The sequence below is a fragment of the Electrophorus electricus genome, chromosome 3, assembly GCF_013358815.1.
Source record: "Electrophorus electricus isolate fEleEle1 chromosome 3, fEleEle1.pri, whole genome shotgun sequence".
Classification (NCBI taxonomy): domain Eukaryota; kingdom Metazoa; phylum Chordata; class Actinopteri; order Gymnotiformes; family Gymnotidae; genus Electrophorus; species Electrophorus electricus.
Genome location: NC_049537.1, coordinates 11271321 through 11295677, shown reverse-complemented (window position 1 = coordinate 11295677; position 24357 = coordinate 11271321). Strand labels below are relative to the sequence as shown.

General features: G+C 42.7%; 1 protein-coding gene across 4 annotated transcripts; it reads left to right on the top strand.

The window, feature by feature from the left end:
- The first annotated feature begins 2831 nt into the window (after window positions 1-2831).
- phc2b (polyhomeotic homolog 2b (Drosophila)) lies at window positions 2832-23383 on the top strand. 4 transcript variants are annotated; one of them, XM_027019205.2, is made up of 15 exons: window positions 2832-2933; window positions 10438-10738; window positions 12697-12855; window positions 13070-13147; window positions 13371-13532; window positions 13810-13959; window positions 14133-14418; window positions 17934-18298; window positions 18421-18586; window positions 20015-20217; window positions 20577-20706; window positions 20878-21004; window positions 21118-21238; window positions 21588-21864; window positions 22074-23383. In XM_027019205.2, exons 2-15 carry the CDS (start codon window positions 10499-10501, stop codon window positions 22226-22228), a joined length of 2619 nt encoding a protein of 872 aa, XP_026875006.2. In that variant the 5' UTR covers window positions 2832-2933; window positions 10438-10498; the 3' UTR covers window positions 22229-23383. The 4 variants fall into 4 exon arrangements, with proteins under 4 accessions (XP_026875006.2, XP_026875002.2, XP_026875005.2 ...); XM_027019201.2 differs by lacking the exon at window positions 2832-2933 and adding an exon at window positions 7789-7862; XM_027019204.2 differs by lacking the exon at window positions 2832-2933 and adding an exon at window positions 7790-7862 and having other exon boundaries at window positions 13455-13532.
- The last annotated feature ends 974 nt before the right edge of the window (window positions 23384-24357 follow it).

Here is a 24357-nt window from a genome sequence, read left to right as displayed (position 1 = left end):
ACACACACACACGCACACACACACACACACACACACACACACACACACACACACACAAACAAAGAAAACAAAAGGAAATAGGAAAAAGACAGGAAACAAATAAGAGAATTGGTGAAGGAAGAATTCATTTTATGGTGACAAATTGTTTTTATTTAAGATTTTGTGATTCATTGGTCTAGCAATAGGCCTAGCATATGAACATACACATGAACATACTATTGCATATGCAATATTATTCACTACTGGCAAATAGAGCCTTTAGAAGCCAAATATAATGTGTGATTAGAAATAATTTGTACAGTAAAATGAATAAATAAATAATTTTTAAAAATCACTGAAATGGAACACTTAGACAAACAAAAAGGAATAAGAAATTCAATACTAGCTGTTGACCACTAGATGACAGCATTTATACACGACAATAACGGACCTAGTTTTGGTGCTTCTGTAAGAGTCCCCATACACCAGCATCCGGATTAAAAAGAAAAATATAGTTGTACAGTAGCTTATATTATAGAGCTCTCATTTTCTATAAATGAGTGATACTCTTTATAACAAAAGTGACAGTATCCTTTTTTTTTCTGTTGGTGTAGGTCACCCATCCCTGAAGGTCATTTGAATTGACAGCATTTGTTGTTTCTCATTGTGGCTAGACTCATATAGGGCCACTTATGGAATTTGTGTTGAGTGCACTCTGCGAATCCTAGTGCCTAACTTGAAAAAGGGCCTTCCTCTCTTGTTTCAATTAACTACACATTTGGAAAAAAAAAAGTTTTAAATTATTTTTTAAATCTGAAAACAACAAAAAAGTAACAATTAAATTATTTTCACCTCACAGAAGTGCATTGGCCTATTAAACAAGCAACAGGAATATAGCAGAACACATTTCTAAGCACAATGTAGCTGTAGCACAAGGAAATTAATGCACCCCCATCCACTCCCCCCACCATAAATATTTCATCCACCTTCCTATGAATAATGCATACTCTATTACATCCCCACATAATATGATGCTCACGTCAATTTGGAGGCCCATTGCTTCTCTGGTCGGCGACTATCAAATCCTCTGTGCGGGTGACATGTGATCCTGTGGCAGGTCCACCCAGTCTCCCACTGTGGGTCTTATGGGAATTATTGCCTTACTGGAAGGGAGGTTAAAGCAGCAGGTCGTCCTGTCCGGAAATTCAGCATCTGGGGAGCAGTTGGAGACTAGATAATTAAGTACTGGTCAAACAAAATATTACGAATGAATTATTCAGTATTAGCATGGTGATGACTGCCACCCCCTTTTTTCATATTGGAAATTTGATACCAGGATATTGAAAAGAAAATATGGGAGACTGAAGTCCAATGGGATAATTCAGCCCTTCCATAGATGTAGAATATTGTTTGACTGTGCAAAATTTTAAAAATGTATTTATTTTTTGCTGCAGTCATTTTAGCAGAAATGATGGATTTCAAATTCCACAGAGCTAATTGAATTTTCTTTCAGTACTGGATTTTAGCATGTCGCTTTTCAAGTGTTATGACCCTTTTGGGTGGGTTACAGAATACAGTGGAAATACTTTGGAGTATTTTTTTTTGGAGAACACACACATACACAAACACACACACAAACATGCACACACACACAAGTAGACAGCAGGTCAGGGGTGAGCTTTAACATTGTCTCACACCTCCCCTCAAAAATATCACACATACACATGACCAGAGGCATGCAACACTATCACCTTTGCAGCAATCAGGATAAACAGATTAGACCTTCAACCAATCATCTTAACCCCCCATCCCTGATGCTTGCATTTTAGTGTGATCTTTATAACCCATCATTTGAATACATTTGCATACATTGAAACATGCAGTACATGCAACCCCTCCCCCATCGTCAAAATGCAAGCAACACACCTTTAGGTTATTTAGTAGTAATGTCAGGATATATAATAACACAAAACGAAGGGTCAAATAATAAATATTATCTTTAATAATAATTAGCTGATTGGAAAGGAAAAACATAATCATAACAATTGCACCAGTATTTCATCATTCTGTTCTTAACCTCTCACAACCTTTTCAGTCTCACATATTCTAAGTATATGATTTGATAAGCAAATAATTTGAGTCACTTTCAACTCTGCAGTAATGTGGTCTCTGAAAATGGCTGTTTGTGGCTCTAATGCCCCATCTGGATGGCTTAGGAATCAGATTTAATTTGGACTGTTGAACTCATAGCATATTTTTCTTTTTGGATTGCTGAGGGAAGAAATATAACTTCTGATCAGCCATCTATGAACATATTACAGTATAATAAATATGTATCCATGAAGCAATTTCTGTTATTACTGTTGTTGTTGTTGTTGTTGTTGCTGCTGCTGCTGCTGCTGCTTATATTTTATTAGAATAGGCTGAATAGGCTGAACAGTTAGAAAGGCAGAAAAGGCTGACATAAATCAAAATGCATGAAATTTAACTCAAAAACATCGTGATTTAAATGTCAAACCAGCCATTTGCATGTTCTTTGTATGTTCATCAGCAGAGCTGTTCAGCTCCCCTTGTTTTATTTGCGGCCCATCTAAGCATGCCTGTTTCAAGCAAGGCGCCATAAAAAACACGGAAGGGTTAAATCTCTTAGTGTTGCTATGGTGATTTTCACAGACTAGCAGTGCAAGTGGACTGACAGCCGCATAGAAGAGGGACAGGGAGGGGTTTAAAGGGAATGGGCGGGCTAGAGTGCTGCACGGTGAGCAATGATTGGCTGGAATCAGATCACACGTGACCTTTGGAATGCTAATGCGTGGATTCCCCCCGACCCCCTCCTTCTCCTGTCTCTGGTCTGTAGCGAGCGCATAGCGCACAGCACAGCCTAGAAATGGTGTAGGATAGCAGGAAATCAGGAAGAACTCAAACCCAGGGGGAAGACAAGGCCTACGCTAAAGGTAAGCTAGTTTTGCTTTATTAACTGCAAGACTATAATTTTCATTTATTTAAACTTGACTCTTAAGGAGACATATAGTATGTCCGTGCGTGTGTGTTTGTGTGTGTATGTTTGTTTTCTCGCTGAGAGCCAGCATGCTTCCAGACTCTTGAAAGGAGCGAGCGAACCAGATCTGACAGGCTGATGGACAGGCACTGAGGCAGTAGTAGAAGTGACCCACTTCTGCCAAATTGTTTTTATGGAGGAGGTTTGCTTGTGTTCTCAAAGCCCATTTCAGTGTATGGTGCATCTTAACGCATGTAGGGAGATATTTTAAGGCTGTATTTGAATATTACTCATTTTAGACCTGTGTGTGTGTGTGTGTGTGTGTGTGTGTGTGAGTGAGTGAGTGAGAGAGAGAGAGAAAGAGAGAGCGCGCATGTGTGCGCATGTGAGTGTAAGACACTGACATCAAGGGTCAGAGCTAGGTCATGTTATCGCCAGTATCCTACATGGACCAGATTGAAATTTGTGTGTCCACCAAATCACTCTACACTGGTCAATCTGAATGTTTGTTATTTGCATATCTGTGTGTGCGTGTGCGCGTGTGTGTATGCGTGCGCGTGTGTGTGCGCGTGTGTGTGTGTGTGTGTGTGTGTGTTTAATGTGCGGTTTTCTCTGGCGATGCCGAGGCAGGTTTTCAGCCAAATTAAAGCACAGTTTGAAAAGAATTAGAAACATGCAGTAACCATGCCAGGTCCCAAAACAACTGCATTTTATTCAAGTAGGAATTCCCTAATCTACATTCTCAACCTCAGACAACCCAGCTCTGCATCCTAACACATTCTACAGATCATTACATCAGATTTACTAGAGTTATCTACAGAAATGCACTTCAGATTTCTTAATTTTATCATTCCTTGTATTTTTTGTTGCAAAATATGTCAGTTAACATGTACCCTGTTGTTCATATCTCAGATGCTATAGCAGAGCACGAAGTAGATCTATACCCTAAACTAGGATGCTGGGATGAAGAGAACTTAATAATGCCATACAGAGAGGGCCATGGAACCATCCCACTTCTGCAGTGAAAGTGCTTTTATCGAATAACTGAGCTGGGCTCAAGGTGATGAGGTCCATGTGCACGGGGAGAGAGGCTGGCAGCTAATTGCAGAGGGACTTAAGCTAACTGCACTAACTGCAGCTCGCATGAAGGAATTAGAGGTTCAAGTGTCTCTCTTTTATCCAAGGCTCAAACACTGAATCAATCCGTGAGAGAGAGAGAGAGAGAGAGAGAGAGAGAGAGAGAGAGAGAGAGAGAGAGAGAGAGAGAGATATCAAAAATGCATGAATGAGTTCTTCCTGAATACATGGCAACAGAGCGTCAGCAGAGAAGTCCAAATGTCAGGTGCAGTGGCAGCACTGAGTTGCTGGGTTCATCCATGTCTGTGTGCTGTCGAGCCAACACAATCCCTCTAGGCTGATGCTTCTCCAGTGGGCCTCGCTGGCCCTCTGCCTCCAGTGCCTCTGCCTGCTGGACTCTCGTTCTGAGCTTCAGCTTCACACTTCTAGAACAGCAGCTGACATTTTCAGTGCAACTGCAGCAAGGACATCAGCACTTGAGAACATCATGCTGTCGTCATGGCGAGCGTGCACTCCCAAGTGATAAGGAGCTGCCAGCATAGCTGACTGGAATCCATTAAACAGACAAATGTGCTTTAAAGAAAAGAAAAACGTCATGAATAAGCACCTGCTTATATAAAGTTACACAAACTTCAGAACTCAGAATAAGTTTTCAGAAATCATGACAGAGCCATAGCTTTGTCACTGATTGGATGAAAAAATTAGGAATTATTCAATAAATAATAATAAACATACATACATACACACCTATATATAATGTGTGTGTGTGTGTGTGTGTGTGTGTGTGTGAGAAAAATATACTTATTATATAATAATACTACTACTAATAATAATACTATAACTCTAGAAACATTTTACTTATGCATGATACACACATACACAAATAACTTGTATGTGCTATATGTGATGTGTGAGATTCTGAATATAGTATGTTGTTCCTTGACCATCATTGCAAGTTTTTCGTTGCACCCACCTAAGTGATCCTTAAATCAGGTTTTGTGGTCCTGAGGAGCTCATTATTGCCTGTTATAATCTTATCCCTATTAATAAAAATGAGGAGGCCCCTGGTAACCCAACCCATGGTATACGTTATTCATGGGCTCCTCATCCAGACTCCATCAAGATTCCCTGCATTGATCTCCAGCTACCCCCTGGACCCACACAGTCAGTGGGGAATACACATCTCTGCATGCATAAGCTCCACTCCTACTGAGTGAAGTAGCCAAGGGATACCAATTAGCTAAGCCTCGGGGGGGGTCCTGGGGCAAAGTATGGGCTATGAGGACACCTGTCCTAGATGTACATCACTGGCTAATTACACCATTGCTCATTTAAAAGTTAAGGAAGGTGCCAGCTTAGCGAGGTGATTTAGCAAGACTTGTGCCATTGTACATTTCTGTGGGCACCTGTTATAGGATGCGCTTCAAAGGTGTATCGACCTGTGAGGTTCGATCCTTGTTTTAGGTCTTGAGTTTCATTGTGCTGCCACTTTCAGTACATTTTAACATTTTCAGGTCAACAAACAATGAGGTTGCCTAGACTTGGAGTAGCCCTGCACATGCTAGGATGCAAATGAGAACCACAACATCCTGCTTGTCCAAGTCCAGACTATGACTTGCTCTGTCCATAAAGTATTGGGAGTTTGCTGAGAGCCAGGGGCAGAGTTAATCAAGTGCATAAGAAGCACACACAATTTAATGGTTAAAAAGTTGCCAAGAGGTGGCTCAAAGAGCTCAGCAGCAGCAGTAACGTTAGGGTGATGAGCGCCCCTCACGTTATCCTGCTACAGCAGCAGGAACAAGCCAGAAACTGCTGGAAAAGGTGAGCAGAGTCATGAATGTGTCATGGTAGCTTTTAACTGCACCTTCAGTGTAAATGTGCTGCCTTTGCTCTGGTGCCCGGCCTGGGGTTGGAGGAAGTTGCAAAGCCCCGCTGTCAGCGTCTGCCCATGGCGAGTGCGTTTTGTCTCTCAGGCTCTCCTCCCATGTCTGTCCATCCCTGCCCCCACTCAGTTGCTGCTGCCTGGCTGAGTGGGTAGCTAATGTGGATCAAACCCAGAGCAGACAGACAGCACTCCCCCCACCGCGGCTCACGCCGCCACCTCATTTCACTGTATCTATGCCTCCTCTCTTTATTCCCCCACCCCTTTAGAATATTCTGTCTTTCCATCTCTCTCCCCTTCCAGTCTCGTTATTTCTCTCTCTATTTTTTTCTATTCCCTCTGTCATTCTTTACCATTCATTCTCCATCTTTCAATCCTTCCCTGTTCCATCCATACATCTATCTGTTTTCATTCGACTATCGGTTTCAGTAACTGGCTAATATATATTTTTGTATCCTCTTTCTCTTAATCTGTTATATTCTACATTTGTTAATGTCTCTACCTTCTCTTTCTCCCTTTTCTCCTTTTCCATACTCTTTTTCCTTATCTCCTCATCTCTGTTTCACTCTGCCTGATTCCCAGTCTCTCCCTCTCTCCATCAGCCTTTCCACACGTTCTGTTATAATTTATTCTCATGCCCCTACCAACAGCTAATCTATATGCTAATAGGTGAAGTACAATCAGTGACGTTCATGCCTGCCTGACTGCAATCAATATGATATTTTACTCACATGCAAGGGAAATCCATTTCACCAGGCACAGCTTCTATCAGATGCTACCGAGAGAAAATAAGTGGCTCAATTTAGCATCCATTTTACTCCACTGAAGCTAGGCAAATCTCTTGTATTTTTTATTTTGAGTATTGTAAGGTGCTACACTAGTTGTAGAGTGCTAAAAATGCAATTGCCTATTGGTTCATGACAATGTGAAACCATTCTTTATAGTGTTTACTGTGATTCCACCATTGGATAAAATCATTTACTACAATTAATATGGCAGTTCTGATTAACAAGTAAAGGCCTCATTAAGAAGAGCCATTAAGAATGACCTTGTGATTTTACTTGCCGTCCTTAATGGAATTTCATCTTCAGATCTCTTGTTTTAGTTTCTGCCTGTCCTCCTTTCCATATTATAGTCCATCAAATTAACCCCTTATATTCCCAAGATGTAGGAGTCAGTCCAGGCTTTAATTCTTCACTCTTGTAACTACAACTATTTCATATCAGTTTTCTTGTAGTTTTCACCTAAAACAATTCACAGTAGTTACCGAATAATGTGTTTTAACATTAACACCCAAATAGGAAGCCTGGAGTTTAATAGGTAAACTGAATAGTATATGCCATAGACCAAATGTTTTTAAATGATCTTTATTACTGGGATTTTTACTTTACTGAAATTGGACCTGTCTCTACAAAATGTTAATTGAAAAAAACAGTTCTTAGCATTAGATTTTTTTGGTAAACATTACAGTGAAAAAGCTAATAACATAGTCCTGTCATTTCTTCAGAACAGAATGCACAAAAACCTTTCACTGGTTCCAGTAAATATTCTGTTAAAGGGAGTTGGTTATAGTTATGAAATAGGATTTAAAAATCAGTACTATCCGCTTCATTAGAGGAATCTGATTGTCCAATCAGCATGGGTCTCTAGATTGGGATTCCGAAAGGCACCCCCCCCCCTTTGGCTGTCGCTAGGAAACCACATAATCAGGGTGGAAAGAGGCAGAGGGCTTGCGTGCTTTTGCGCGTGTGAGCACGATAGAGAGCGCGAGGTGGCTGGCACGGCGGATGCACTCTGCAAGGAGGCTGAACTGGGATATACACGCGCGCACGCTCACACACACGCGTCAGACAAAGAAGCGACAGGGTCCCGGGGGATGGGGCTTACCACGGGGACGACAGGAGCCCGTGCAGCCCCACACAGGAGGTAGGAGCTGGGCTTTGTCTCATCGAGGCGCTCCGTCTCTCTCCGGCTGGCCCGGACGTCTCTGTCAAATATGCCTATGTTTATTTTCGCTCTTTGCGTTCTGCACTCTCTCAGCTTTCAAAATACAGAGTCCTGTGATCTCCTACTCTGTCCGTCTGTGCCTCTGTCCCCAAACTTTAAGTTGTGTATCTGTTTTAAATCCATCGTTGTTTCCCAGTCTGCGTCTCGTCAGATCCCACACGGTTGTCTGTCTGCACCGTCGCTGCCGGTCCCTCGCACCTCGGGTGCACCCTATCGTGTCTGCTGTTAAAAGGAGCGTGGAGTCAGCGGAGGGTGGCTTTGCGAGCTGTCTACATGCGATACCGGTGTTATGTGGGGTGTCCTGTAGGTGTGTGGTGTGTTGAACGTAGAGGAGGAAATCGTGGAGCTAGATTTCACCGTGAGAGTTCGCCGCGCACCTGCGTAAATGCCGATTATAATACGCGGATCAGTATTCTTTGTTGAGCTATTTATATGTGTGGGTGCTGGATTTCTTTGATGTTTTGTAATGGTTTTTTGTTCAACACTTAGAGAATGAGTTGTTTTAGAATTAGTTTACAAATGATGCGGATAGTGATACGTGATGGTGATAATGAGGATGATGATAGTAATGCTACCGATGGTACTGTATATAAAATCACTTAATTAATTCATTAATTTCAGTCATAAGTGACTTCTGCAATTACCACACCAAAGAACTGTTGGCAGACAGAATGGTCAATATGTTGCTGCGCCTTTATCATCAAACGAACAATTTTCACTCATTTCGTAGGAATACTATTCAAATCATCCTGTGAGGATGATTTCCCTTATGCATTTCCATCAGTGTGCAGTACTAAGATCCATCTTATATTTAGAATATCTAATTACCGTGCCTATAATTCATTAACTCTTCATAGCTCAGGAGATTGTCTGTGGGGACATGGATACACAGACTGTCTTATTTGATGTCCCACTTAGACAACGTATAAGGATGATCATTTAAGGGAGGCTGGGGATTGTATGCAGAGGTAGAGGGATAAGGGACTTTCAGGTTGTAGGGACTGTAGCTCTCGTGTGTACGTGGCAAATGAACTGAAGCGGTTCAGTGCTCCCCATCTCTCTTTCTCTCTCTCTCTCTCCCTCTCTCTCTCCATTTCCTAATTCTCTTAACCTCTGGTCCCGGGGCTCAGTCCAAGAGGGGGGGGCATTCACAATTCTATTAACCGAACAGTCAAGATAAGCGCGTGTGTGTGTGTGTGCCTCTCTGCATCTGTGTGTCTGGGGGTGTTTGTATATGTATATGTATAAGTGTGTGTATGTATGTGTGTGTGTGTATATGTGTGTTGTAAGATGGATAACTCTTCAGTTGAAGTGGCTACTTGCCATACATTACTTCTGGTTAGCTATGATTATGACTATTGTTAGAACGATGAGAGTTTGAAATATCTCCCCATCGGTGAATCTCTTTTGGTGATACGTCTGTTTTCTCTGTCTCTAATAAAAACACATGCTGCTAAATTCTAACACAACCATGAATAAAAATAGCAAGACTCTCAAACAAATCACAAAAGCCAAGTGAGGTGGAACATTGTTTGTTCTCTAAAATCTGAACCGTGTGCACTTGCCATAAGGTGGGGATGCAGAATTAAAAGAATTCTCTCCCCTGTTTACCCAGGCTTGTTTCCATAACGTGAGACTTCAGACCAAAATGTTAACTGAGGCACAGTTCTTGGCATTTGCTTTTTCTGAGAAAAAATACAATTAAAAAGCTAGTAACATGGTTGTCATTTCTTCAGAAGTGAAGGCACAAAAAATATCAGACATCTCATCCAGGTCTACTTGAGTTCAGACCTGCTACATAAAGCCCTTTCCTTTCAATCTTTGACTTTTTCACTTTATCTACACCATAGAATACATCGTTGTTAAGCACCACTCTGCTTTTTTTCAATGTTTATGGTGACTGTGGAGGAAGAGACTCAGTCAAAGAATGCTCCAGTCTTTTCTACACAGTGCTGGCAGATGTTTAACTGTTTGATTTGATATGTAAGCATAATGATTTGTGAATCTTCTGGAAATGATCAAACTGAGTTACAGACTGGTTATAGAAATGTCCCAGAAACAGTAATAAATTAATACTACAGCAGCTTGTAACTTTAAACGTGAAACATATTAAAACTTTTATATGTGTGACCTACAGACTCCTTTAAAACTCTGAACCTGTAATAGTAGTAGTAAACAAAATTCAGCTCATAAACAAAGCTGAAACTGAAATCTACTATTTATTTTCCATTTATTCCTATTTTTATATCATTTTAACATGAGTAAATAGAGACCAGTGTCTATCTGGCACAGTATCCAAGGTACCTACATACATTTGCACACTTGGGCACGTCAGTATCCATTTAGTGTGTTGCCAATGACACTGCTATTGTTAACATGACAGTAGTTAGCAGACACTGAGTGAGATAAGAGTGTACTCTGAATTTCAGACAGGTTTACTTGTCTTGACATTCTCTTTTCTCTTTCTTTCTCTCTCTTCTCTCTCTCTTTCTAGCTTGCGTCGGGTGTGCCAGCGAGGCAGTCGTGGGTCAAAGGTGAGACGTCGGGGTGGCACCATGGAGGGTGAGCAGGGTCCTCCTGCCTCCAGTGCCAGCAACACGAGCATGTCCAGCTCCTCCACTACCAGTTCCTCTCTCACCAGCAGCACTTCCAACACACCCAGCACCATCACCACCTCCACCCCCACAGTCCCCAACAGCAGCAGTGTCAGCTCCACCAGCAGTACTAACAGCAGCAGACAGACTGTGCCGCAGATATCGGTGTATAGTGGGATACCTGACCGACAGACTGTACAGGTAAGGATACACACACACACACACACACACACACACACACACACACACACACACACACACAAACAGGGGTTTCACTATTAAAGACACTTTGAATTGCATGTGCAGCTACTCATACACATGACTAATGCAAACTCTCACAATACTACACCAAAGCAAAGACCATTAAAATATATAAAAGCAAATCACGTCCCAATGGAAAAAGGTAACACAAAACCCCGATACCCAACTTATATATCCTAGTCACACAAATCTCCCAAGAATACTGACTGACCATATACCAGAGCCAGTCTCAGTAATTTGAATATGTTTCCACCTACTGGTCAACTTTAGGAAATGCATGCCATCAAAAAATCTCCCCAGGCTGACATCTCAGAGAGGAGAGGACTGCAGCACAGGACCCGAGTTCAGACCTGATATGCAAAGAACGTTAATTTCACTCTTTTTAAAAAACCTTTTTGCCACTTCATGTATGCCATAGATTGCATTGTTGTTATGCCCGCTCTACCTTTAATAGGGTTTGTTTGTAGCTGGGGTACCCCATAATTGCAGCTAAAGCTTTTGCAGGCATTTACAGATGACTTTATCAGGTTACCATGGTTACTGTTCAACATAAACCTCCCTTCTAGTCTGCAAGAACCCTGACCTTTGACCTTACAGGCAAACCAATCGTATTGAAATCTTGTTCAGGACTGGATTTTACATCCAGTGCTGCTGGGGTCATAGGTACAGCCATGAATCTAGTGGGCCAGCCATACTTTTTATGTTTCATCATTTTACATAAATTATGAATTTTACATAATGAAAATAATAGCATTGGCAGAACAACATTAAGCAAGCATGGAGCAACTATCTGAGTCTACATGAGGGATGTGAATCCCACATGCCCACACATCTGTGTGTTAGCTGCACGGTCAGAAGATGCAAGCTGCTCAGGACATGCTCAGCTGTACACCAGCCTAGAACTGTGGACAGAGTCTCATCTAACTGTTGCCTAGCAACTGTATGGCAAAGGCCAGTCCGGCATGAAAGCCCAGGCAGGGGGAGGGGCCAGGAGGAGGTGCGAGGAGGAGCCACTGGCCGCAGCAGAAAGAGAAAAGACGTTCAGGACTCAGGTCTCTGACACTGAGTGGCAGGAGGAGAGCAGGAGGAAAATCGCAGCTAAGAAGGAAGATGGTGCCGTGAGCTCTCGCACTGCTGTAAGTCTCGGGACAATCGCAATGCGTTCAGCAGCTTGGCTTCATTTTCAGTAGTGGCTTAGCTAGTCCTAAGAAATGCCAGTTCATATATTCAAATATTTTGGAATATAAATTTCAGTATTTGTACTGTCATTTTCATTATAACATCTTAAGAATCATACTTTGATCAAAAAGTCCTGAAATTTTGATTAGAGGATTAAATCACTGCTCATTGCATCATGTCTGTTTCTTGTAAATGCACGAATACAGCAATAATCCCTATTTCAGTTGCTATGTAGGTGCGTGTTTCTGCAGCTCTGATGTAGCTAGCCATGTTTCTGGTTCAAAAGAAGGCTACAGTGCAGCCCTGCTTGTTTTGTCTGTGTGGATATCCGTGTGGAAGCTGCAGTCTGAGCACATTTGTGTTAATAGTGCTCCATGTCAGCACTTTAAAGAATGCATTAGAAATACAGGAAGTGAAAAGGAATGAAGGGATATGATGCAACTCGATCTCGTGGTTGAGGTTTCCCTTCAGCACTTCTTAGAATACTTCCATTGTTCCGTTTTTGACCAAAAGATGGCGACAAACACTAAGGTGTCCAGATCTAGAGAATCAAATGTAAGAATTTTTGACGGTGCAGGCAATCTCTTTACAGGTCAAATTACAAGAGGAACCTGGGCAGCCAGTCACGGTTGGTCCGTGGCCATGTCCCTTTTCTCCCCATGTAATGAAGTGCTCATTGATGCTCCAGCAGTGCTCCATGTGGTGTGCATGTGCTGCAGGTGATCCAGCAGGCCCTGCACCGGCAGCCAAGCACGGCGGCGCAGTACCTGCAACAGATGTACGCAGCACAGCAGCAGCACCTCATGCTGCAGACTGCAGCCCTCCAGCAGCAGCACCTAAGCACAGCGCAGCTCCAGAGCCTGGCCGCAGTGCAGCAGGTGCGAACCTCACCCATACGGCGTGTGGAGTATGTGGAGCGTGTACAGCTTGTGGAGAGCGTGGAGCCTTTGAAGCTTGTATGGTGGCCACCTACTTCCACAATCGGCCACACTGCAGCTTCTTGTGTAATATTCCTACCTCCATATTCCTCCCTCTCCTTCTCTGTCTTTCTCGCTCACTTTTTCTTTCTCTCTGTTTCTCTCTCTCTCTCAGGCCAGTATAGCTGCTGGGAGGCAAAACTCCTCCCAGAATGGGACGTCATCCACGCAGACTGGTTCTTCACAGACTACGGTAAGTCTGCATAGAGCTCAGCACTTTACAGGTAGTTTCAGCTAAAGACAAGCTCAATAGCTGTGGTGCTCATGAATTCAGACTCTAATTATACTCTGTTAAAGTAGGCATTCTTTGCAGATACCAAAGGCAGACTAAGTATATAGTGACACTTTTGATATGTAGGGATGTTCAATTTGAGTATGGATTGCAATACTTGTATATGTGATATTCTCTCTGTCAGATTAATTTAACCACGTCTCCTGCTACTGCTCAGTTAATAAGCCGTGCCCAGACTGTAAACCCCGCCCCTTCTGGAATCTCACAGCAGGCAGTGCTGTTAGGCAATGGCTCAAGCCCCACCCTCACTGCCAGCCAGGCACAGATGTACCTGCGTGCTCAGATGGTGAGCTTGCATATGCATACAGTACACATAAATATCTTCAGGGCCTTGCTAGTTCTTTTACTATCTCAGACAAGAGCTGTAACATATTGGGCCACATTCACATGCCAGCACTCAAGACTGAAAATAGCTTTCAGTGAATTGCGAAGGTAAAAATATTTGTCCTAAAATTTGGAGTGAAAATATATAAAACTATAAGCTTGAAACTTGTAACTTGACCAAGTGTCTTAGCGCCAAATTGTAATTGTGTGTGTGTGTGTCTGTGTGCGTGTGTTTGCAGGCTCAGCAAAGCAACCTGGTGCACGTAGCTAGGAGTCTGGGTCGTGCAGTTCCTCTGTCTCCCCAGCTGATCCTTGCTCCCACAGCCACCGTGACTGCCTTGCAGTCAGAGACCAGTGCCAACAGCAACACCCAGTCTGCATCTGCACAGGTACATGCATACATACATGCATACATACATGCCTGCCAGCTTGCACAGGCCACATACAGACAAAACCTATTCACCTGTGGAAACTTACACATTGAACTTACACAGTACATTAACTGCACCCACAAATTGCATAAACAGAGTGAATATATATATATTCCAAATATCTGTCCTAGGTGCAGAATCTTGCCCTGCGTAGCCAGCAGGGGGCATCGTCTTCCTCTCCATCCACAGGCCTGCAGGCCCTGAGCCTAAAGCAGACCTCGGTCTCCATCCAGCCCACACCACTCATCAAGAGTCCCATCCAGAGCTCCTCCAGCTTGGGGAGCGGGGCAGGGAAGGGGCCGCTGACCGCAGCCAGCGGGGATGGGCCAAAGAAGCTAGACAGCGGGGGGGAAGTGGAAGCCAAGGCCGTAAATATGAGCCGCAGCGTGACGTCCTCCCATCCCCTTATTGCACCAGGTACATTTACATTTTTGGCATTTAGCAGATGCTCATATCCAGAACGACTTACAAAAGTGGTTTGTCATCTGTGTAATAATGCTGACTAAAACATAGTAGCTCATGTGCCATAAAGCTCTGTAGCTCATGCTAAGCTGGAGTTCTCATTTTGTTTTGGGCCGCCTGGAACTCAAAACATTGGCAAGTGCCATGATCACATTGCCAACCACAGTCAGATCTTAGAGGAACATGTCACCTAAATGATGCTAACAACAATGCTAATGTCTAATAATGCACAAAAGTTAGATAAGTGTTAGCATGGCTTAATTTGCATTTAATTTAATTTAATGCTAACAGTTCCTTAATAGCTTTGATTATTTTGTATAAGCCACAATGGGATTTATTAAATTGTGCTTGAAGAACTTCTAAAACTTTGTAAAGTGACTCGGAAAGAAATGACTCCCTTCCCAGAAACCCTAGGGCTAATTAATTAGACTTGACCACACTACAGTTAGTACTGGTGAGCTGAAGGTTCTAGAACACCTGCCCTTCTCCTGCAATTTCACCCTTGTGCTATAATACTGTCCAAAACAAAATGAGAATTGCAGCTTAACATGAGTGCCAGGTCTTTCCAGCAAGTGAGCATTAATAAATTACTACTATGTTTGGTCACTTTTACTTCATTAGTACTACATTTGGTCAGCATGGTTATCTGCATTAGCTCAGTGCAGCTGCAGATCCTTGGGGGCATAGAGACTGAGGTGCAGAGCTGGCCCCGGTGTACACCACACAGCTCCACCATTTGGAGTAACGTCAGCAAATGCTGGGCCCAGGTAGGACCCCTACCTGTGGTGGTGGTGGTGTGTGAAAACTTGTGGCAGCCATTAGCAAGCTTCACTGAGAGAGGCCCTGTGGCTAACACCAATACTTCATTCATCTCTCATCTGAGGGGTTTAGAAACACACACACACACACACACACACACACACACACACACCATTGTATAAGTTGGTGGCTGTTAAAGGTGGAGTGTATACTCATTTGTTTAGGGGCAACATGAATTATGTTTCTTTTGAAGTCTCAGTAGGGGACAGCCACAGACACAGAGGCTCTGAGTATTGTGCACAGGTTGGGTTGCTATGGCATTAAACTCCAGAGGGCAGCCAGAGCTGTTTGGCTCTCTGTTTTCCTGACTGTTAGGTGTAAGCTTGGTGTTCACTGAGTCTAAAGTCCCGTTAGCTTCTTAGCCGAAACACTTCATTGTACAGGATGCATTGAATCTTTTTGAAAGGTGTTTATTTGCTTGGCAGCAGGGCCTCCGTGGCTGCATGTCTTCTGTCCAAGCAAACAGCACATATTACATGTAAATCTGTGTGTGTGTCTGTGTGTCTGTGTGTGTGTGTGTCTGTGTGTGTGTCTGTGTGTGTGTGTGTCTGTGTGTGTGTGTCTGTCTGTGTCTGTGTGTCTGTGTCTGTGTGTCTGTGTGTGTTCATACATACATATACATGGTTTGGGTACATAAACTGTGTGGGTGGATGTGATTTTAAAGTGGGAATAACAGTTTAAAATGAAGGTGAACATTAGCAAAAGTGTTAAAAACAGGAACACAGAAAGTCTGTATGCACATAGTGGTAGTGATTGTGTGTGTGTGTGTGTGTGTGTGTGTGTGTGTGTGTGTGTGTGTGTGTGTGTGTGTGTGTGTGTGTGTGTGTGTGTGTGCCTGCATGTGTGTATGAGAGAGAAGAATTCATTGCATATTAAATGCATATTCATTGTATATTTGATTATACGGCCACATAAAGTAGTCCATGACATAAACTAATGTTTGCTGTGGCTTTGCTGGAAAAAAAATGAAGCCGGGAAGTCTGGGGTTTTCCAGGGCTGTGTTCCGCAGTCTAAAGAGATTAACTCATCAGCTTCTTTTCTCTGAGGGAGAGAGAGACAGAGAGGGGAGAGAGCAAAAAAAAAAACAGAACGATAGAAGGGAGGCTACAGAATCCACTATCCCACGCCATCCAAAGAACAGAGAAAAGTACATTCTTTCTTTTTTCTGTTTGTCATTAGGGGAGGTTTACAGTGGCCCAGAGCTTTGCTACTTTTAACCAGTATTCAGTAAAAGAAGGCCTGCCTGCCCCAAAAACACCCCCCCCCCCCACCATCCCTCACACTTTTTTTTTTTTTTCCCTCTCTTCACACACAGACACACACACCAGCTACATACTGACACTACAAATTAGCTAACCTGTTGGCTCTCCAGTGACAGTTTGTACTGAGGTAGGGCCAGACCCATGATGAGTCAGCTGCAAAGTTTAACACAATTTCCAGCATCATGCAGTCACAAAGCTGTACAGTACAAAAACAAATCTGAGTTCTGTTGCAGTTTTTTTCTAGATACAGTGGTTATGCTCCAAACACTAGAATTCTGTTATAAAATGGAGAACAGCAGTTTATAGAGAGGCAATAAGGGGAGCTTTACTACAGTGGACTACTCAAATGGATGATTTAATGAAATGATATTTACATTTATGTGTCTGCATGTATGTGTGTCCACCACTCACTCCATTAAAAGCATTTCTTTATGTGGAACTGTTTGAAGGGGGACAGTTAGAGGCTAGAGTCCATCTGTTTCTATTCACCTTTTCTGTTAGCCATGCTAGAGCTCTTCTTCAGTAGAGTTGCTGTACCAGAGTAGATTTAAACAGTGCACCATTTTTCACACGGCAGTGACACTGATGCATATAAAAACTCCAAGAACACAACTGTATCTGATACACTTATGCCAACACATAATGCCAAATGCCAACACTGTGGAGGGGTACACTTATGCCAACACTGTGTGGAGGGGTCCTCCACACAGAATATGCCGTGAGCAGTGGCACTCTGATGGAAGTGGCACCCTCATCAGTGTAAATGGGGTGGTGGGTGTGGATAGATGTAGAATTTTACACTCATAAGATGCATTTTTGTAATCAGTGTGTAGTGTTGTGTGTGTGTGTGTGTGTGTGTGTGTGTGTGTGTATGTATGTGTGTATGTATGTATGTATGTATGTGTATATATATATATATATATATATATATATATATATATATATATATATATATATATATATATATATATATATATATATATACACACATTTTTGTAGTGTCTCAGTACTCGAATAATCCAGAATATTTGAGTATTATGAATTTGCACAAAACACTGCCAATAACACAGTTAAATTTGGTTGTTTGTCTTCATTTTCATAGACAAGTGTCTCCATTCTTCATCTGTAACTTGGTTATCTTTGTTTTATGTGTCACATTTGCATTCCAAATATGCAATTTTTGCTACTGTCCACCACATCATTCTGCAAAAGACTTGTGCTTCTGTTTTTTTATTTAAATATCATTTAAATTTCTTGTGTACTTTCATTGTGTTCTTTTAAGGTTATGCAAAGCGATAACACAAATAGCTCTTGGCAATAGTATACAATCATATTAAATTTGACATTTATGTCCATATATGTATATGTGTACATGTGTGTTCTTGCCAGCATATGCCCAGATTCAGCCTCAAGCCTTGATCAAGCAGCAACCACAACAGTTCGTCATTCAGCCCCAAGCTCCACCCACTCCTCGAATGCAGACCCAATTATTGCAGACCACCTCTATCCAGTCACACCCACAGACTGCCTCACTGGGCATCCAGAGCTCCACCCAGAGCTCCTCAGTGGGAGGACCAATGCCCGTGCTGCCCAAACCACCAACGCACAGCCAGTGTCCGGCCCCAAGCCAGCAGGCCACCATCTTCCACTCCACTGTGAGCCAGCATGGGGCCCAGTTAGGCCTGGGCCAGACCAAACCTCAGCCCGTGCAGCTAACAGCCATCAACCTGCAAATTCAGCCTGCACATAGCCAGGTATGCTACTGCTCTACTCTGACTCACCCAACAACTAGTTTGAACACCCAGAAATAAAAAATTAGATCTCTCTTGTTTGGCCCACCCTCACTCACCCTCTCATCTCCTCTCCTCTGTCTCAGTCCTCCAGACTTGCTCAGGACAGTAAGGATAAGCCTACATCTCTGGTGATGAGGGAGATTTGCCCTCCAATGGGTGCACAGGTCCCCACAGCTACGCCATCCCAAGACATTGGCCCTCCAGAGCCACCCAAAGCTGATACAGGAACCGTCACCTGCCAAACACAAGGTACAGTGGCCCGCCCTGCGTGATTGACATGAGCCTTAGAACTTCTAGAATGCAACACTAAATGTGGGGACTCACTGAGCATAAGACTTTCACTTAATTTGAATGCTTAGTATACTTAATGTACTTAAAGCCATAAAAGGAATGAATATACTTGATAACAAATCTGAGAAAGGTGCTTGATAGCCTTTTCTGTAATAATTGTTTGTAATAATTTTCAAGAGAAAGGTCTTTCAGTTGTTGTTGGATTCCTATAAGGAGCATCCATATTCCTGAAAGAGAACATCAAGCGTTCTCCACTGTCACTCCTGCTGCTTTTTCTAAAGTGGAAAAGAGAAAGCCACAAAACCCTTTTATAGAATAGCATGTGCTTTCCTGGATTCATAGTTTAGTCCAAACTAAGATTCCCAAACACACACAAACACACACACACACACACACACAAATGCTTACATACATCACTGTTCAAAATAGCTTGACCACTTTCAGATCTAAAAATAAAACAGACATTCAAAAGATTAAGCTGATAATATGAGCAGAACTTGCCAGGCTACCTTATAAGTCGGTTAATTCACTACATAATCGGGGCTATAAACGCCTGCAACTGTTTGAGCCAGGAATGTGACAGGACATTCAGTTCCCAGTTTAGAATGAGCAGTGGAGCTGTGGCTGAAGCAAAACATGGGTTTATTCTTTCAGAAATCAATTTGGTGGTTCAGGCGATGTTGCAACCACAGCTGCAGAAGGGAAAAAAAACAATCATTTCTTGCTCCCATATTATGAACCGGATTTGTTGTAATGGGTGTGCTCCTTTCAGGAGTGGGAGGCTGGTGCCAAAATAAGGAGAGGGAGGGGGGCTGGTGATGTAGAAGAGAAGTGTGTGATTCCCATGAAAGTGGATGCAGAGTGAAGCCGTCTTCAGCGAGGGAGTGAGGTAGAGGAAGAGCTGCAGGCACCGTGCGAGCCATATGCGCAGAGGGCAGTATCTTCTGTAAAGTATGGAATGAGACTTCCCACGTGTTTTCAGACAGAACTGGATAATGCTGCTAAAGCTAAGCAGGTTTTGTACTACCTCGGTGAGCTTTGCCTGTTAATTAATGCTGTTGCCCAGTGTTTTGGTTTGTGCCAGGAGAGAGAGAGAGAGAGAGAGAGAGAGAGAGAGAGAGTGAGTGTGTGTGTGTGTGTGTGTGTGTGTGTGTGTGTTGCATTGTTCAGTGTTCTTCCATTCTGTAACTATAAATGACATAACACAGGCTAGTTATTACATGTCTCGGTTATCATTTATACAGTTATGATTGTAAGACGTTAACAACACCAACTGCAAAAGCTGTTCAGGTTTGAAGCATGGTCTTTTCACCAGCCTTGTACTTTTTTGATGCTGGTGTTTTGTGGTTCCTATGGAGAGAAGTACACCATAGAATTCTCATCTAGGCTCTGCAGAGACGCCGTGTGCCACCACGGGGACCGGAGTGACGCCGGCCATGACCTCAGGAACCGAGAATGAAACGCCAGCTACAACAGGCAGCACCCCACAGAATGGGGAAAGCAAACCACCTCAAGCCATTGTGAAACCCCACGTCTTAACACACGTCATTGAGGGCTTTGTTATCCAGGAGGGAGCTGAACCATTCCCTGTGAGTAAGCTTCATTGTCCTCTGAGAGTGGAAAACAACTCTGTTCAGATCTCAGAGAGCCAGGCTAACGAGTATAGTGATGACACAAACAAACACCGTCTGTCTCCACTGTGGAGCAATACCCAAAAGACTGTGGGAATTGAACATTTCACGCCGCCCTCTTGTGGTCAGTGATTGTACAATCATTGTGAATTAAATTACAAGCGTTTTCATTGGCATGCTTGTCAGAACAGGACTTCAGAATCTATTGTGAAGTTCTGTTCCATTGAACTTCAAATAACATAAAATCATAGTGTAGCTGCATTTGTGTGCATTTGCGCAACTGTGTGTTGCTGGCTAAATGAATGTTGTATTTGCAGGTTGAGAGGCCTCTGGTTCAGACTGACAACCTTAAGAAAGCAGAACAGTTGCCTTCAGACCCAGAGAAAACCCCCCTCAGCAATGCCCCCAATACCACCGACTCAGAGCCTGAAGAACCAGCACCACAAGGTGGGAAATACACCACCATGTGTGAGGGCTAGTTTACTAATTCGTCCAGCATGTGCTAGAATTGTTGCTATTTCCAAACAATCATGAATAACTGAAGAGTGTCAAATACATCAGCCTGTATCAGATCGACCCCTGCATGTTTCCTGCGTGTGCTTTTTGCTGTTCTCCCAGAGCTGACAGGGCGGGGTGAGGATGAGCCAGATGAGCCCAAGCTGACATGTGAGCTGTGCGGCTGGGTTGACTTTGCCTACAAGTTTAAAGGCTCCAAGCGCTTCTGTTCGGTGGTGTGTGCGAAACGGTAAAGTGGTTTAGCATTAAAGCTTCCTTCAAGGTAATGCAACAGTGGTGGGCCACTGCAAGAGAGACTGCCGGAGGCTTTTATGGATCCTAGCTTGCATTACTCTTCACCAGGTACAACGTCGGGTGCACAAAGCGGATTGGTCTCTTCCACCCTGACAGGACCAAAACAGCCAGTCGTTGGAGGCGAAGGTCACACAGTCGAGGTCGCCGAAGCACAGAGGCAAAGAAACAGGTTAACAGCTTCCCGACGCTGTTCAAACACATTTAGATTTAGTTCAGAACATGGAGCATGCACTGAAGATGAACTTTACCTGTGTTTTGCTGGATATGATCCTGCAATTATCTGCACTCACAATATCACACCTGATATTCTATAGCATATCCTATGAAGAATTTAACCAATGTGCAGGTGCATCTCTCTTGTCTATAGGAAGTTGTTTTTGACAAGTGCAGTGGTTATACACAGACCTCAATAGTCTTTGGGTGTGACATTAAAAATGCTATATATGATTTAGGGCAAAACCATCTGTGGGTGTTCCACATGCCACCTCAGAGGTGACATTGTGTGTTTGTACCTGCAGAAGCTGTCTGGGCCTCAGCAGTCTCAGGGGGAGTCTGTGTCCTCCCCGCTGCCCTCCCAGCCCAGCCAGGGAGAGTCCAGCCCCTGCTCAGACATTTCCAGCTACGAGGAGCCCCCCTCCCCCCTGTCTGCAGCCAGCTCTGGCCCCATGGGGCCACCCCGAGGGGTCGCTACCCCTGACCCGGAAGAGCTTCCTCTTCTCAGCCAACACTTCCTGCCATGTGACCCCACCAACTGGAACGTACAGGAAGTATTTGAGTTCATCCGCTCACTTCCAGGTCAGTGGCTCTTTGAGCTGCTTATCATAAATTCATGTTATATTTGTTATAGTTAATAGATAGGTAACAGGTAATTAAAAAAACTATTTCTGTACTTAGGAGTGTGCAATGTTTTCACTAAAGAAAAACACTGCAGTTGTTTATGCCTTACCTTTATATACATTATACTAAGAGAAACTTCTTGTTTCTTGTTGCCATGAATACGACAGGCTGCCAAGAGATTGCTGATGAGTTTCGTTCTCAGGAGATTGATGGACAGGCCATGCTGCTACTGAAGGAGGACCACCTAATGAGTGCTATGAATATCAAATTAGGTCCAGCACTCAAGATCTTTGCCCGCATTAACATGCTCAAAGACTCGTAACCTCAGCACGTGGTTCGAGAGAGCACGAGAGAGAGAGAGCTAGTGTGTGTGTGTGTGTGTGTGTGTGTGTGTGTGTGTGTGTGTGTGTGTGTATGCATTGTTGTCTGCGTGTGTGTGTGTGTTGGTGTCTGCATGTGTGTGAAAAATGGTGTGTGTTCTTCTAAGGTCCTCTAAACTTGACCTAATTAAAACAAATGCACTACAATTTTTTTAAATCCGTCCTAGTACAATATATGTTGGCTGCAACTTAAACCATACATCCTCAAGGTTGAGAAATGAAAGGAAATAATAATCCTTAAGAACTACCTATGAAGAATGGCACAATTAATAATGTCCATCCACCAAGACAGTACTAGGCATAGTCCTCTACACCCTCTAACAGGCTAAGGAACTGGAATCAAATTGTATTTACAGTAACTAGAGTACATCTGCAGGTGAAAAGTGTGAAGTTAAAACTGGCATGGGGCTTGCAAATGGACTGAGGGCTAATCTTCCAGAACCAATCCAAGCATGTTAACCCAGCCACGTGAACTATTCCAGCATCAGAAGTTGTTCTGCCATCATTTTATACCTTAACCCAGGCTTCCTTTTCCCACAGTTTGTAATTATAATTGCTAATATCAGACATTATTTGGTTCTTTTTTTGTACATGTCCAATTTTCTTCATAATTATGATTTAAGTAATTTATTCATTTTGTGTGTGTATGTGAGAGTGAGGGAGAGAGAGTGAGAGAGAGTGAGAAACCCCCAAAAATGATCATGTATGGAAGGAATTAGGAATTAAGTAACAATATAGGTACTATTTTGAGGTGGTCCGATTTTAACATGTATCACTGAAAACTTTTATGATGGAGGGCCTTGAGTTTATAATGTGGGTATTTCCTTTCAGCAATGTCTTTATTAGGTCATACATATTAAGAGTCCTTTTGCGTCGAGTTGCATTAGTATACAAAGTGCAGCTCAAACACGCTCAGTCAGTAATTGCCTGTTTCTTTGGGAATTTGGAATGATAAAATGCAGTTTACATGTTCCAGGATATGTGTATGTTGCTAGACAGGATTGTGATCATGTTTTGTGTTTTTGTTGAGTATGCTTTGTGAAATGCCTGTATTTATCAAATGAATTCAAATTTGTAATATAACATTTTTAAATGAATAATGTTCACATACTTTTTACACAACACTTTCTGGATGTATGTGGGTATCTATACATGTAGGTTATATGTGAATCTACACATCTGGATTATGTGGGTATCTACACATCTATATTATGTAGGTAATGTGGGTATCTACACATCTGAACTTATGTAAGCTTTACAACACTTGTCATCACCAGAATTTTCCCAGGCAGAAGTGGTAGTGAAACATAAAAAACCTAGAGCAACCCCCCACCCTACACCCCCTCCAGAAAAACAAAAAAACAAAAACCACAGCAGAAAAGGGTAGCTGACAAATGACACTGCAACCAAGAACCTACAGTCTTTAACTCTTGACCTATAGCATGCACCTATAAGGAATCTAATAAAGCGACCAGTAAGTGTAGCTACACTATAATTGCCTTTTGTCCCATCAGTCACTCCAGTCAAATTCTATATAGCATATACCAGAAATCATCTATTGTTTATAGCATTAATGACCACTTGATGGCGCACAAGTTATTCAATGCTTAGAACACGCTAAAATCATTTTATTTACTTTCTTTCATAGGGATTACATTATATATATATGTGTGTGTGTGTGTGTGTGTGTGTGTGTGTGTGTGTTTGTGTGTGTGTGTGTGTGTGTGTGTGTGTGTGTACAAAACAATAGTCTATATGTGCCAAGTTAAAATTAAAGAGTCGTCGATTTAATAGAATCTTAAGAACACAAAACAGCCTTTTTTGGCATGTACAGGGACAAAACGTCTTGACAATACATTCATTATTTTATTTATTTTTTAAATAGGTAGCCTATCTTCTCCCATCCACACGATCACAGACATCTATTTTTATTAAGAAATATTAAGTGGCTTGCTGCACAAAGAAAGACAAAACAGTGAACTTCTCGCTTAGTCTCTGCCTCCTGCTACCCAGATAGCATTCCTATAGGTCCACGGTTTGAAATAGTTTTTGCCCATAGGCTAGCTTAGAT

Bases quoted from the DNA above. Each gene is read 5' to 3' on its own strand.
- phc2b (XM_027019201.2), top strand. From the start codon at position 7,813: ATGGGGCTTACCACGGGGACGACAGGAGCCCGTGCAGCCCCACACAGG. The intron at 18,299-18,420 runs GTATGCTACTGC...CCTCTGTCTCAG, and splicing joins TTCAGCCTGCACATAGCCAG to TCCTCCAGACTTGCTCAGGA. The intron at 20,707-20,877 runs GTGGGAAATACA...CTGTTCTCCCAG, and splicing joins TGAAGAACCAGCACCACAAG to AGCTGACAGGGCGGGGTGAG.